The following is a 15,221-nucleotide window of genomic DNA, read 5'->3' as shown; positions in this document are numbered from 1 at the left end:
TCGCGTGTAATCCATTTGGAGCAGCGTAGCAACAGTACGGGTCATGGGTCGTGACCCGACTGCCGTGAAACCTCCCTATACTGTTTAGGATTCGATTTTTCCACCCTAGGAAAAGATTCTGACCTTCTGCCTTATCCATGCCTCTCATTGTTCATTTTAACGTAACAAGTTGCAGAAATGCAAGAACGGAGTTAGAAGCACAATTTGAGTGAAAAGCTGGAACTGATGGATTTTAGCACTATTACTGGCACGTGTTACTGATTTACAGTTTCAGGATTTTAATTATTTCCTCATTAGTGGGATGATTGTTTATTGTGGTAGACTGGGTACTATTTCAGATGAGTTGCTTAATTTTGATCGCACATACATCCAGGCAGGTGCAGAGTATTCCATCTGGTTCTGACTTTTTAAATGATGAGATGACTTAAGCGTGTCAGGCAGTGATTCACTGAATGGTGATGCCACTGAACTTCAGGGTAGAAACATAGAAAAACAAAGAAACATAGAAAATAGGTGCAGGAGTAGGCTATACGGCCCTTCAAGCCAGCACTGCCATTCAATACGATCATGGCTGATCATCCAAAATCAGTACCCAATTCCGGCTTTTTCCCCCATATCCTTTGATTCCTTTAGCCCCAAGAGCAAAATCTAACTAGTGGCTGGTGGGGTACCGCAAGACTCGGAGCTGGGGCCGCAGCTGTTTACAATATGCATCAATGATTTAGATGAAGGGATTCAAAGTACCATTAGCAAATTTGCAGATGACCCAAAGCTGGGTGGCAGTGTGAACTGCGAGGAGGATGATATGAGAATGTAGGGTGGTTTGGACAGGTTGGGAGAGTGGGCAGATGCAGTTTAATGTGGATAAATGTGAGGTTATCCACTTTGGTAGTAAAAACAGGAAGGCAGATTACTATCTAAATGGCGTCAAGTTGGGAAAAGGTGAAGTACAACGGGATCTGGGGGCCCTTGTACATCAGTCTATGAAGGTAAGCATGCAGGTACAGCAGGCAGTGAAGAAAGCGAATGGCATGTTGGCCTTTATAACAAGAGGAATCGAATATAGGAGCAAAGAGGTCCTTCTGCAGTTGTACAGAGCCCTAGTGAGGCCACACCTGGAGTATTGTGTGCAGTTTTGGTCCCCTAATTTGAGGAAGGACATTCTTGCTTTAGAGGGAGTGCAGCACACAGAGAGTTGTGAGTCTGTGGGATTTTTTGCTTCCGAGGGCTGGTTCTCTGGATACTTTCAAGAGAGAGCTAGATAGGGCTCTTAAAGATAGCGGAGTCAGGGGATATGGGGAGAAGGCAGGAACGGGGTGTTGATTGGGGATCACATTGAATGGCGGTGCTGGCTCAAAGGGCCGAATGGCCTACTCCTGCACCTATTGTCTAACTCTCTCTTGAAAACATCCAGTGAATTGGCCTCCATATCCCTCCATTCCCTGTTTTTCTATATGCCTATCCAAAGGTCTCCATATCCCTCCATTCCGTTTTTCTATATGCCTATCCAAAAGCCTCTTAAATACCACTATAGTATCTGCCTCAACCACCAACTCCAGCAATGCATTCCATGCCTTCAATGGCACAGAATTCCACAGATTCACAACTCTCTGGGTGGAAAAGTTTTTCCTCATCTCTGTCCTGAATAACCTATTCCTTATTCTTAAACAGTGACCCCCGGTTCTGGACTCCCCCAACATCGGGAACATTTTTCCTGCATCTACCTAGTCCAATTCTTAATTTTATATGTTTCTATAAGATCCCCTTTCATCTTTCTAATTTCCAGCAAATACAAATCCATTCTTTATGGATAATTGAGTAGACTTTCTCTTGGTGGATGTAGTCACTACCTGACCATTTTTGTGGCACAAGAAGACGGATATAAAATGCTGGAGTAACTCAGCGGGACAGGCAGCATCTCTGGATAGAAGGAATGGGTGAAGTTTCAGGTCGAGACCCTTCATCAGACCACACAAGTATCATGTGGCACAAGGATCATTTACCAGTCCGTACAAAATTTGGTCGAGAGCTTGCTGCACGCTACATGGGAAGCCATATTTGCTGAGAAATTTGCAAGTATATTGAACATTCTGCAATCATCAGCAAACATATCAATTCTGACCTTATGATCATGTAAGGAAGGTCAATGATGAAGAACCAGATCACTCAAAACCACTAGTTTTACTTGGCAAAATAAAATAATTTACCTGTTCTGTTTAACACAGACTTCCACGTGTATTTGCATTGATTCAAAAGACGGTAAAGCTTGCTTTAATTCACCAGCCACTGCATCCATTTGTAGTTACTGAAAAATATATATTTTTTAATTAAAACAATCCCAAATTTGCAATCACAATTTCAATGATAAGCCATGCTCCAAACATGCACATTTCATCAACCATTTTAAAGCAAACCAAGAGAAAACAAGTCAGAGAAAATGAAAATGAAATTACAACTGAACTAGACACTGGTAAGATTACCTTCAGAGTACTGTATATAGTTTTGATTTCCCTATTTAAAGGAGGATACACTTGCTTTGGACAGTTCAGAGACACATATTGAGGGAGGTGGGACGAAACCCCTTTGGAATTTTGAAAAAAAAGAGATCTTAATGAAATATTAAATCTCAGTAAGGAGGGACAACGGTGAGTGAGAAGGGATGCCGGTGAGCGGTCGCCCACATGAGCGGTGTCGGTTGGCTGAGGATGGGCCCGCATAAGTGCGGTCGAGGACAGGTCGCAAGAATCTCACCAGTTGGTGAGATTCTTGCATCGAAGTCCCTCACCCTGAGCACAGGATCCCCCCAGGGTTGCGTCCTCAGCCCCCTACTGTACTCCCTGTACACACATGACTGTGGGGCTAGGTTCAGCTCCAACTCGATAATCAAGTTTGCTGATGACACTGTAGTGGTGGGCCTGATCTCAGACAACGATGAGAAGGCCTACCAGGAGGAGGTGGCTGATCTGGCACTCTGGTGTCAGGACAACAGCCTCCTCTTGAACATCAAAAAAACTAAGGAGCTGATCGTGGACTTTAGGAGGGCACATCATCCGAGGACGTACACACCATTGAGGATAAATGGGGATACTGTGGATAGGGCGAGCTGTTTTAAATACCTGGGAGTCCACATCTCTGAGGATATGACATGGACATCACACACCGCAGCACTCGTGAGTAAGGCAAGACAGCACCTTTACCACCTCAGGCAATTGAGGAAATTCAGTGTCTCTGAGGATCCTCCAGTGCTTCTACTCAGCGGCTGTGGAAAGCATCTTGTCTGGAAATATCACGATTTGGTTTGGGAACTGCTCTGCCCAGGACAAGAAGGCTCTGCAGAGAGTAGTGCGTTCGGCTGAACGCACTATGGGAACTACACTCGCCCCCCTGCAGGAACTATACATCAGGAGGTGCAACTCCAAAGCCAACAAGATCATGGAAGACCTCTTCCACCCCTGCAACGGATTGTTCCAGCTGCTACGGTCAGGCAAACGCCTCCATTGCCATGCTGTGAGAACGGACAGGTTGAGAAGGAGTTTCTTCCAAGAGGCCATTAGGACTAAGCTCCTACCTCACCAGGGACTAACTTTACTGTACCATTCTACTGTTTTTTTTAAATTGCTGTTTTTTTTCCTTTTTCCTTCCTCCCACAATATGTAATATGTAAAAGAATATGTGATTCTATTCCATTCTGTTTGTAGTTTGTTTGTTTTTTGCACAAAGTCCGCTAGCATTGCCACTTTTTATTTCACTGCACATCTCGTATGTGTATGTGACGAAAAAAATTGACTTGGAGGATGTGCTACCGAGAACAAGGAGTGATCCAGTTTGGAGGGGACCGTTAAAAACAAAGAGGGACTCGGCAGGGGTGGGGGAGTGGTGCGAGAATGAAGAGAAGAAGAAATGGCCCACTGTCCCTCCTATTTCCTTTGCTCCTTCCAACAAATTCACACAATATGTATAGTGTTAAGGTGGGGAGAAGTACATCACAACTAAAGAAAGTTTGAAGGATCAGTGAACACAGTTTTATGCTCAAGATTTCAGCTTTTGGAAACTCTGTCGCTCCATTTGAAGGAACAGTTTTGCGGTCTGCCAAACTAGGTGGTCAATTTACATTGCAAGGCTTCACAAAGGGCGTTGAACTGATGCAAAAACAAAGTTAAAAAATGCTGTAAATACTCAGGCGATCAAACATCATTCAACCGAGAAAAGGAAACAGAGATAATGATTCAGGGCCATGATCTTTATTTGAAGCGATTTAGCATGAGTTTTTTTTTAAAGATACTAGGTGCTGGAGTAACTCAGCAGTCAGACAGCAAATCTGGAGACCATGGATAGGCGACGTTTCAGGCCGAACCCTTCCAAGTGACTTGGCAACACCTCTTTGCTCATCGCAATGTTTATGAAGCAATTAGACAGGTACATGGATAGGACAGTTCTAGAAGGATATGGGCCAAACGCAGGCTAGTGTAGATGAGACATGTTGGTCGGTGTGGACAAGTTGTGCTAAAGGGCCTGTTTCCACGCTGCAAAATTATGCGACACTCAATAAAAATATTCCACTGCGCAAAAATCTAAAATACTTCAAATAAAATGACTCATATTCAGGATCGGTTTGTCACAGTCTCATTCGTTGGCTGAGCACTCACTCCATCCGTATCCCATCAGAGTGCCTGCATAAACTTTGCCTCAGGTCCCCCGATTCGAGGTTACTTGCAGAATGATCTCCTCCATTCACCGTACGATTAACGCCTCTTTGTCACTGCCAAGCAAAGATACTAGAGAATCTCTAGTATATTTGCTGCCAAGGTACAAACTATTCCAAAGATAGACACAAAATGTTGGAGTAACTTAGCAGGACAGGCAGCATCTCTGGAGAGGAATGGGTGTGGTTTTGGGTTGAGACCCTTCTTCAGACTGAGAATCAGGGGAAAGGGAGACCAGAGATATGGAAGACTGAGGTGTGAAAACAACAAATCAAATCAGACGGTGATTAAGGAAATGTAGAATGATTCATTGTTGGCTGCGGGGAAGGCGACAACGAGTAGCTGGAGGAATCACAGTGTGTTTCAGAACTCTCGTCGGAGAGAGGAGAACCTCTTCAAAGTAGGCATACCTTGAGATTTCGCAATGTGCAGACGAAATGTGGAGGAAGGAATTGCAGATGCTGGTTTACACCGAAGATTGGAGGTTCAGTATTGATGTGGATAGAGAACTGGCTGGCAAACAGGAAGCAAAGAGTAGGAGTAAACGGGTCCTTTTCACAATGGCGGGCAGTGACTAGTGGGGTACCGCAAGGCTCAGTGCTGGGACCCCAGCTATTTACAATATATATTAATGATCTGGATGAGGGAATTGAAGGCAATATCTCCAAGTTTGCGGATGACACTAAGCTGGGGGGCAGTGTTAGCTGTGAGGAGGATGCTAGGAGACTGCAAGGTGACTTGGATAGGCTGGGTGAGTGGGCAAATGTTTGGCAGATGCAGTATAATGTGGATAAATGTGAGGTTATCCATTTTGGTGGCAAAAACAGGAAAGCAGACTATTATCTAAATGGTGGCCGACTAGGAAAAGGGGAGATGCAGCGAGACCTGGGTGTCATGGTACACCAGTCATTGAAAGTGGGCATGCAGGTGCAGCAGGCAGTGAAGAAAGCGAATGGTATGTTAGCTTTCATAGCAAAAGGATTTGAGTATAGGAGCAGGGAGGTTCTACTGCATCGGAAATGTCCTCGTTCTTCAGGGAACGGGGATTCCCCTCCGCCACCATAGATGAGGGTCACACCAGGGTCTCATCCATACCCCGTAACACTGCTCTCTCTCCCCATCCCCGCACACGCAACAAGGGCAGAGTCCCTCTGGTCCTCACCTTTCACCCCACCAGCCGGCAAATACAACACATAATCCTCCGCCATCTCCAACGTGACCCCACCACTCGCCACATCTTCCCATCTCCCCCCATGTCTGCCTTCCGCAAAGACCGCTCCCTCCGCAACTCCCTCGTCAATTCTTCCCTTCCCTCCCGCACCACCCCCTCCCCGGGCACTTTCCGTTGCAACCGCAAGAAATGCAACACCTGTCCCTTCACCTCCCCCCTCGACTCCATTCAAGGTCCCAAGCAGTCGTTCCAGGTGCGACAAAGGTTCACCTGTATCTCCTCCAACCTCATCTACTGCATCCGCTGCTCTAGATGTCAGCTGATTTACATCGGTGAGACCAAGCGTAGGTTGGGCGATTGTTTCGCCGAACACCTCCGCTCAGTCCGCAATAACCTACCTGACCTCCCTCAGCACTTCAACTCCCCCTCCCATTCCCAATCCGACCTCTCTGTCCTGGGTCTCCTCCATTGCCAGAGTGAGCAACAGCGGAAATTGGAGGAACAGCACCTCATATTCCGTCTGGGGACCTTGCGTCCTTATGGCATTAACATTGAATTCTCCCAATTTGGCTAGCCCGTGCTGTCTCCTCCCCTTCCTTAACCCTCTAGCTGTCTCCTCCCACCCTCCCATCCGCCCGCCCTCGGGCTCCTCCTCCCCTTTTCCTTCTTTCTTTCCCCACCCCCCCATCAGTCTGAAGAAGGGTTTCGGCCCGAAACGTCGCCTATTTCCTTCGCTCCATAGATGCTGCTGCACCCGCTGAGTTTCCCCATCAATTTTGTGTACCTTCGAGGTTCTACTGCAGTTGTACAGGGTCTTGGTGAGACCACACCTGGAGTATTGCGTACAGTTTTGGTCTCCAAATCTGAGGAAGGACATTATTGCCATAGAGGGAGTGCAGAGAAGGTTCACCAGACTGATTCCTGGGATGTCAGGACTGTCTTATGAAGAAAGACTGGATAGACTTGGTTTATACTCTCTAGAATTTAGGAGATTGAGAGGGGATCTTATAGAAACTTACAAAATTCTTAAGGGGTTGGACAGGCTAGATGCAGGAAGATTGCTCCCGATGTTGGGGAAGTCCAGGACAAGGGGTCACAGCTTAAGGATAAGGGGGAAATCCTTTAAAACCGAGATGAGAAGAACTTTTTTCACACAGAGAGTGGAGAATCTCTGGAACTCTCTGCCACAGAGGGTAGTCGAGGCCAGTTCATTGGCTATATTTAAGAGGGAGTTAGATGTGGCCCTTGTGGCTAAGGGGATCAGAGGGTATGGAGAGAAGGCAGGTACGGGATACTGAGTTGGATGATCAGCCATGATCATATTGAATGGCGGTGCAGGCTCGAAGGGCCGAATGGCCTACTCCTGCACCTAATTTCTATGTTTCTATGTTTCTATAAGACCCAAAATGCTGTAGTAAATCAGCGGCACAGGCTGCATCTCTGGAGAGAAGGAATAGGTGACGTTCCAGGTCGAGACCCTTCTTCGGACTAAGGGTCAGGGGATCTGACGTGGATAAGCTTTTTCCATTGAGAGTAGGGAAGATTCAAACAAGAGGACATGATTTGAGAATTAAGGGACAAAAGTTTAGCGGCAACATGAGAGGGAACTTCTTTACTCAGAGAGTGGTAGCTGTGTGGAATGAGCTTCCAGTGGAAGTGGTGGAGGCAGGTTCGATTTTATCATTTAAAAATAAATTGGATAGGTATATGGACGAGAAAGGAATTATGGTCTGAGTGCAGGTAGATGGGACTAGGGGAGAGTAAGTGTTCTGCACGGACTAGAAGGGCCGAGATGGCCTGTTTCCGTGCTGTAATTAGATAGCCTTTATTGTCATTCAGACTGAAGTCTGAACGAAATTGAGGCAGTCATACATACAATACAATACAATAAAAAAACAACAATAAACACATATTAACATCCACCACAGTGAGTCCACCCAGCATCTCCTCACTGTGATGGAGGCAAAAGTCTTAGGTCTCCAGTCTCTTCCCACCTCTTCTCCCTCTGCGCTGAGGCGATACCCTATAATTGTTATATATGAAAGGGAAACTAGAGATGTATGGCAGGGTAAGGTGTGAAAACTACAGATCATAGCAGACACAGTTCAAGGAAATGGGGAGGAGAATAGGGGTGAAAGGGAGAGATAGATCAGCCATGATTGAATGGCACAGTAGGCTTGAAGGGCCGAATAAATGTCCTAATTATTTCCCTATCACTTTAATGAAGATGAAATGTTTGCTGAGGGGGAAGTTGACAACGAGGAGCTGGAGAGAGGGAGCAGCGAGAGAGGGTGTTACAGATCCCTGGACGGAGAGCTGCTTCAAAGTAGGCATGCATACCTGAAGGAGATCTCGCAGACGATGGCGAGATTGGTCTTCACTGTAGACGCTCGCTGCTTCCCCCACAAGTCAAATCCGCCGCCACCGGCTCAGGCCGCTCAGCGCGTCACGTGGGCGGGGCGGGGGCGGGAGCAGAGGCACAGACCCGGCTCTCTATTGGTCCGTGGGGATGTCGGTCATGTACGTTCATTGGGCGCAACCGGCGTCAATCATCATGTCCCGCCTTTCCCGCGTACGTCACGTGGGCGGAGCAAAGCGTGGGCGGGGGACGCACAGACCTGGCTCTCTATTGGCCAGTGGGGATGTCGGTCATGGTGGTCGGAGCCGGCGTCAATCATCGTGTCCCGCCTTCCCCGCGTACGTCACGTGGGCGGAGCAAGGCGTGGGCGGGGGGCGCACAGACCTGGCTCTCTATTGGTCCGTGGGGATGTCGGTCATGTACGTTCATTGGTCGCAACCGGCGTCAATCATCATGTCCCGCCTTCCCCGGGCACGTCACGTGGGCGGATCAATGCATGGGTGGGACGCACAGACCGGTCTCTCTATTGGTCCGTGAGTATGTCCATCTTACGACACTCTCAGTCTATTGGTCAGAACAGCCGTCAATGATCGTGGACCCGCCTTCTCCAGCAACGCCGCAGTGCTGGGACTGGCCAATGCCTCGCTGATCTGCGTCCTGATTGGCCCCCGCCTGGCGGAGGCGGGCTCTGCGCGGAGGGAGAGAGGGGGGGAGGGGCGATGGATTCCGAACAGCGTCGGGTGGAGACGGCGAGGGGTCGTTGAGTCGGTTGTGTTCGGTTTCTGCGGGACGGGGGAGGGAAGGTCAGCCCAACCCAGCCCAGCCCAGCCCAGCTCAGCCCCTCCCTCCAACCCACCTACCCCGGGCCGTTGGTTGGGCGCAAAGTGGGCGTTCGCGGCCCTGAGAGGCTTGTGCGGCGGCGGCGGCGGCGGCGACCCGGCCCGGCCCGGCCATGGGGAAGAAACACAAGAAGCTCAAATGCGAGTGGCGCTCGTACGACGGTGGGTTTAAGTTTATTGTCACATGTACCTCGGTACAATGAAGAGCCTCCCCTGCTGCGTGCTAATACAATACACGATTACAATCGAGACATCCGCAGTGTACAGGTGACAGTGTACAATGGGAATAAATTGAATAACGTTTAGTGCAGGATTAAAAAGCCTGATCAAAGATCGTCTGAGGGTCTCCAACCAATGAGGCAGATAGTCATAGAAACACAGAAAATAGGTGCAGGAGTAGGCCAAACCAATTAGGAGCAGACGAGGGCATTCGATCCAATGTGTGATCCCAGCTACAAAGACAGATGTGTACAGCAATTCGTTCTTCCCACGCACAATTAAAGCATGGAATAATCTCCACCCAACTATAGCTACCCAACCAGATGCAACTAAATTTAAAGTAGCACTTTCTTCCCAATAACACTTTCTGGCTTAATCCCTCCCTTCACCACCTCCAGTTTAAATTCCAGTTGGAATATTTTGGAGGACCAAGTAACCAAGAACCATTCGGCCCTTCGAGCCTGCACCGCCATTCAATATGATCATGGCTGATCATCCAACTCAGTATCCTGTACCTGCCTTCTCTCCATACCCCCTGATCCCTTTAGCCACAAGGGCCACATCTAACTCCCTCTTAAATATAGCCAATGAACTGTGGCCTCAACTACCTTCTGTGGCAGAGAATTCCAGAGATTCACCACTCTCTGTGATTCACCACCACTGCTCTCTGGTTGAGGTAGGATGGTTCAGTTGCCTGATAACAGCTGGGAAGAAACTGTCCCTAAAAACTGGAGATGTGCATTTTTCACACTTCAATACCTTTTTTGCCCGACGGGAGAGGGGAGAAGAGGGAATCACCAGGGTTTTTGATCGTGCTTCTGACCTTGCAGAGGCAGCGATAGGTATAAATGGAGTCAATTGAATGGAGATGAACACAAAATGCTGGAGTAACTCAGCTGGACAGGCAGCATCTCTGGAGAGAAGGAATGGGTCATTACTCCAGCGTTTTGTGTTTATCTTCGAGTTAAACCAGCATCTGCTGTTCTTTCCTACACAGCAGTGGAAGAGAGGTTGGTTTGTGTGATGGTCTGGGCTGCATCCACAATTCAATGAGATAGATTGTCGTTCAGGACTGCTCTCTAGTTGTGGTTAGGATGGTTCAGTTGCTGTTATCAGGCAACTAAGTGTGGCCAGCTCCTTGCACCATCCGCCATTCAGTGGGCAGCCTGCGTGATGGGCGACTTTTCTGGGAAGATTTGGGATGGTCAGCCTCCCAGTCAGATAATCTGCCCTGAGATGATCTGGACTGGCGATTGGAGGAAGGGCTGGCTGAGCGTGTTGGTCAGTGTCTGTGTCAGTGAGCCTGCAGCAGCCCAGACCATAACAGATCACTCCTCACTTGTTTGTGCAGGATTCTTTACTTTTACTTTGCATCAGATTCTGTTGACCGTTTACACCGATATTCTGTAATTGTCCATTTATACAAAGAAGTCTGAAGATCCGAAACGTCGCCTATCCATGTTTCTCAGAGATGCTGCCTGACTCACTGAATTACTCCAGCACTTTGTGTCCTTTTACACTAAGAAATAGTTGTTCAGGGTATTTGACAAGAGACAATAGGTGCAGGAGTAGGCCATTCGGCCCTTCGAGCCAGCACCGCCATACAATATGATCATGGCTGATCATCCACAATCAATACCCCGTTCCTGCCTTCTCACCATATCCCCTGACTCCGTGAGCTGAGCTAACTCTCTCTTGAAGGCATCCAGAGAATTGGCCTCACTGCCTTCTGTGGCAGAGAATTCCACAGATTCACAACCTCTGTGTGAAAAGGATTTTCCTCATCTCCGTTCTAAATGTCTTACCCCTTATTCTTAAACTGTTCTGGACTCTCCCAACATCGGGAACATGTTTCCTGCCTCTAGCGTGTCCAGACCCTTAATAATCTTATATGTCTCAATAAGAATCCCTCTCATCCTTCTAATTTCAGAGAACACAAGCCCAGCCACTCCATTCTATCAACATATGACAGACCTGTCATCCCAGGAATTAACCTGTAATGCAGGAAGAAGTCATTTCACGCAAACATGTATATTTCCCTGGTTCCCAAATAGGAATCTTCCTCTTTCACCTCATCCTTTTAAAAGCATCCTCAACCATTAATTATAGCAGAATGAAACAATGTTTCTCCTCAATTCACAGAACCACAAAACGATGAACCATTGTGACAGTCCACACTAGCAAAAATCACATCTATTTTATTTTCCACTGGTTTATCAATTTAGAAAATATGTCAATTTTATCAAAATCAGATTAGTTACTCCAGCTTTTGTGTCTATCTTTGGTGTAGACCTGCATCTGCAGTTCCTTCCAGCACATTAACTATCCTTGTTCTGTCTGGGGAAGAGCAGATCGAGAGGGAGAGATAGATCAGCCGTGATTGAATGACGGAGTAGACTTGATGGGCCGAATAGCCTAATTCTACTCCTATCACATGACTTTATAACCAAGGTATTTGGAGATATATTTGGTAGGGCAGGAGCAGGCAGAAAGTACAAGTCTGCCAGGGCTGTCTGGTTTGTGGATCTCTCTCTTCATCACAGGGGGCAGACTAATGACAGATGTTTACTGCAAATCCATTGACTCCCACAGCTACCTTGAATACACCTCCTCCCACCGTGTTTCTTGCAAGGATGCCATCCCTTATTCTCTCTGTCCCGCAGACAAATACCAGGCCATTATCTCCCAGACTGGTTCCGATCTCATTATCTCTGATGATCGCCACGCCCTCTAACCTTATCTTTCCTGGACCCCCCCACTGCCCGCTTCTATTTATTTACCATTGGCAGACCCATTGTTTCTGCCTGCTCCTGCCCCACAGAACTCATCTAAAAATATTTTGATTCCTGTCCCACCTTTCCCAGTCCCTTGATGGGGAGAGTGAGAGTGGTTTACAGAACACAGAGCAGGTGTGATTGACGTTTTCTTGCTTTGTTGGTTCATCGCATATTCATTATTGGATTTATCACTGATTGTCTTGTATATGTCTTAATATGTTTTGCGTTTTAGTTGTGTTGGATTGAATGATTTTTGAAAACACTGAAACAATATTGTGGAAACATGAGGTGTATGGTCAAAAACTTGTATAACAGTTTGTGAACTTTTGAAGATTTGAAGCAAAAGTAAGGCACACTCAAGTTTGCTTTTTACTGGAAAGTAATTTCTGAGCAGCATTGCAATTTGGGTGAAATAATGGAAAATCAAGAAAAAGTTTCAACCTAAACAAAAATTAGGATGGAAAGGATTGGAGAAAGACTGCTCCCCTGCATTGATTATAGTTGATATTGAAAATATTTTTATGTTAGACAGATCCTGTGCTAAACACACAAATCATCCGCAGTTGAGGACACTGATTTGCGTTCTGTCCATTGATGTGGAGTGGCAAAATGTCAGAAGTGCATCTTGTTTCACTGCGCTCTTACATGGATCAGACGTTTTGGAACCTGTCAGGAATAGGCTATTGAGCTTGTGAGCCTTTTCTCTGAAGAAGGATCGTCGCCTGTCCATGGTTTCCAGAGAAACTGCCTGACCTGCTGAGTTATTCCAGCACTTTGTGTCCTAGCCTGTTCTCTTGTTTTTTGAGAGTGCCTGCTCTGTGTAACTCCATGCTATTTTATATCTCCTGATATCTAAAATGTATGAATTCCAGATTTTAAATTGGTGATTGACTTACTGTCAACTGTCATTTCCAGAAAAATGTGACACATTTTTTAATTATGTTCCCTACTTTTGACTAATAGAAATAATTAATTGCAAATCAATCCACTTCATATCTTTAAAATGCTTCTCCTTTTCGTGCAAATTGTCCTCATTTTTAATCTTTGTGGTCCAGTAACATTCTGATAGCTCCATGCCACACTATCATCATGGCCTAATGTGCTTGTCCAGAACTACTGTCAGTATTTCGGGCACAATGAAAGCCAGTGTTTTGCCACCTCCATGTATTCCTGCCCTTTGGATAAAAGGCCAGCAATTGTTTGCTCCTGATTAATTTCTGCATCTGCAGCTATCTTTGAGCCCGCATAATTTTGTAGATTTTCACTTTTAGAGTTCTGAGTTCTCTAGGTTTAAAGTTGATGACCTTGTTTGTTTACATTGGTCAAAACTGTGACAAATGAAAATCAGTTGCATCATCTGTCCACACTACTCATAAGCATGCCTTTCTTTGTGCTATTGACAAACTTTGAAACTTGGCCTTCTATTCCTTCATCAAAATAGTTTATAAATAATGTATTTAGACAAGCTCGAACACAGTTCTCCACTTTGGCAATTTGTCTTTGTTCTTTGGTCCCTATTACAGCCAATCTCCAAGCCAGGTGAATAGTTTGCCTTCAGTTCTATGCGTCAGGTTCATAGAAACACAGAAAATAGGTGCAGGAGGAGGCCATTCGGCCCTTCGAGCCAGCACCTCCATTCATTGTGATCATGGCTGATCGTCCCCCATCAATAACCCGTGCCTGCCTTCTCCCCATATCCCTTGATTCCACCTAGAGCTCTATCTAACTCTCTCTTAAATCCATCCAGTGACTTGTCCTCCACTGCCCTCTGTGGCAGGGAATTCCATAAGTTCAGATAACTGTCTTTTTATTGTACATTTTCTGTAAATCCTGATAAATAACATATAACCATATAACAATTACAGCACGGAAACAGGCCATCTCGACCCTTCTAGTCCGTGCCGAACACATAATCTCCCCTAGTCCCATATACCTGCGCTCAGACCATAACCCTCCATTCCTTTCCCATCCATATAACTATCCAATTTATTTTTAAATGACATCTGTAGGTATTCTGCTGTCCACTTTTCTAAAAATATTTTTTTATCTAGCATGTATAGTTCTGTAAATCCCAATATCACTTTTTTTGAGCAGACCAATTGTTGTGCACACTTTTCTATTAAAAATCGCAACTACTGGCAATCTGAAATAAAAACAGAATGCTAAAAATACTGAGCAGTGTAAAAGAAATTAAGTGATTATTGGTAAAGCATTTATAATATTTTCATCCATTTTGCAAACCTGTTTTGGTTTTGGAACATATTGCCTTTTGTGCCATTATTTTATTAATTCTCGTCATTTAACTTGCATTAATTTTGCCATGTTTCAAATTCAATATTTCCCTCCAAAGATATTGAGATTTATATTGCCTTCCAATCATGTAAACGTAAACATCCTTCAACATGGCCACTAATGACTCACCAAGAGGAAATTAAAAAGTAAAAGAAGAAAAAAATCAAGCTTGAAATTCGGAATTGTTATGTTTGATCTTTGATCCTTGAAACTAGCTGCAGTTTGTGCTTCCTCTCTTTAGTGAAAATGCTCGTACAAATGTTGTATATCTTTTAATCATTGTATGTCTGTTCATTTTAGGTTTTATTGATAAGCCCTCTGAAAAGCCACTTAAGTTAGTGCTGAAAGTGGGAGGAAGTGAAGTACTGAGCTTTCTGGCTCTGGCCATGATTCCAGTTATTATGATGACCGATCTGATCATGAGCGGGAACGGCATAAAGACAAGAAAAAGAAGAAGAAAAAGAAGTCTGAGAAAGAAAAACATATTTCAGACGAAGAGCGTAGAAGAAGAAAGGTAAGATGGCAAATGTTTGATCAAGGCTGGCTGGCATTTATGTGGGGAAGTCTGAGGTCATACAGTTCAATAAGAAGAATCAAAAGACAGATTATTATCTAAATAGAGAAAGATTGCATATTTATGAAGTTCAGAGGGATCTAGGTACCTCGTGCATGCATCACAAAATGTTCGCAGGCAGATCCAACATGTTCCCCTTACCTAAAAAAAGAATATAGTAGCATTGGAGGCAGTCCACAGAGATTTCACCAGACTAATTCCTGGGATAAAAGGATTCTTCTAAGAAAAGTGAGACAGGAACGTAAGGAAACTTCGTATCCCTTCACCTACACACCTACACCTTGACT

The 15,221-nt window shown here is 45.6% G+C and overlaps 2 protein-coding genes across 3 annotated transcripts in view; one reads left to right on the top strand and one right to left on the bottom strand.

The window, feature by feature from the left end:
* Positions 1–8,324, bottom strand: part of trip13 (thyroid hormone receptor interactor 13) — a 46,277-nt gene extending 37,953 nt beyond the window's left edge. Inside the window, exons 1-2 of one of the 2 annotated variants that reach the window (XM_033016623.1) lie at positions 8,215–8,324; positions 2,208–2,305 (exon numbers count right to left, since the gene is read on the bottom strand). In XM_033016623.1, coding sequence (XP_032872514.1) covers positions 2,208–2,296 — 89 coding nt within the window. In that variant the 5' untranslated portion in view covers positions 2,297–2,305; positions 8,215–8,324. Of the gene's footprint in view, positions 1–2,207; positions 2,306–8,091; positions 8,170–8,214 lie in introns of those variants that run through there. The other variant, XM_033016628.1, reaches the window with a different exon arrangement.
* Positions 8,325–9,065: 741 nt separating this feature from the next.
* brd9 (bromodomain containing 9) overlaps positions 9,066–15,221 on the top strand; it is a 54,140-nt gene continuing 47,984 nt past the window's right edge. The window contains 3 exon segments of the mRNA XM_033016619.1: positions 9,066–9,234; positions 14,661–14,720; positions 14,723–14,874. Coding sequence (XP_032872510.1) covers positions 9,186–9,234; positions 14,661–14,720; positions 14,723–14,874 — 261 coding nt within the window. The 5' untranslated portion in view covers positions 9,066–9,185.

Source organism: Amblyraja radiata, chromosome 2 (genome assembly GCF_010909765.2).
Source record: "Amblyraja radiata isolate CabotCenter1 chromosome 2, sAmbRad1.1.pri, whole genome shotgun sequence".
Lineage (NCBI taxonomy): Eukaryota > Metazoa > Chordata > Chondrichthyes > Rajiformes > Rajidae > Amblyraja > Amblyraja radiata.
Note: the sequence above shows the minus strand (reverse complement) of the source record. Positions and strands in the feature narration are given on the sequence as shown.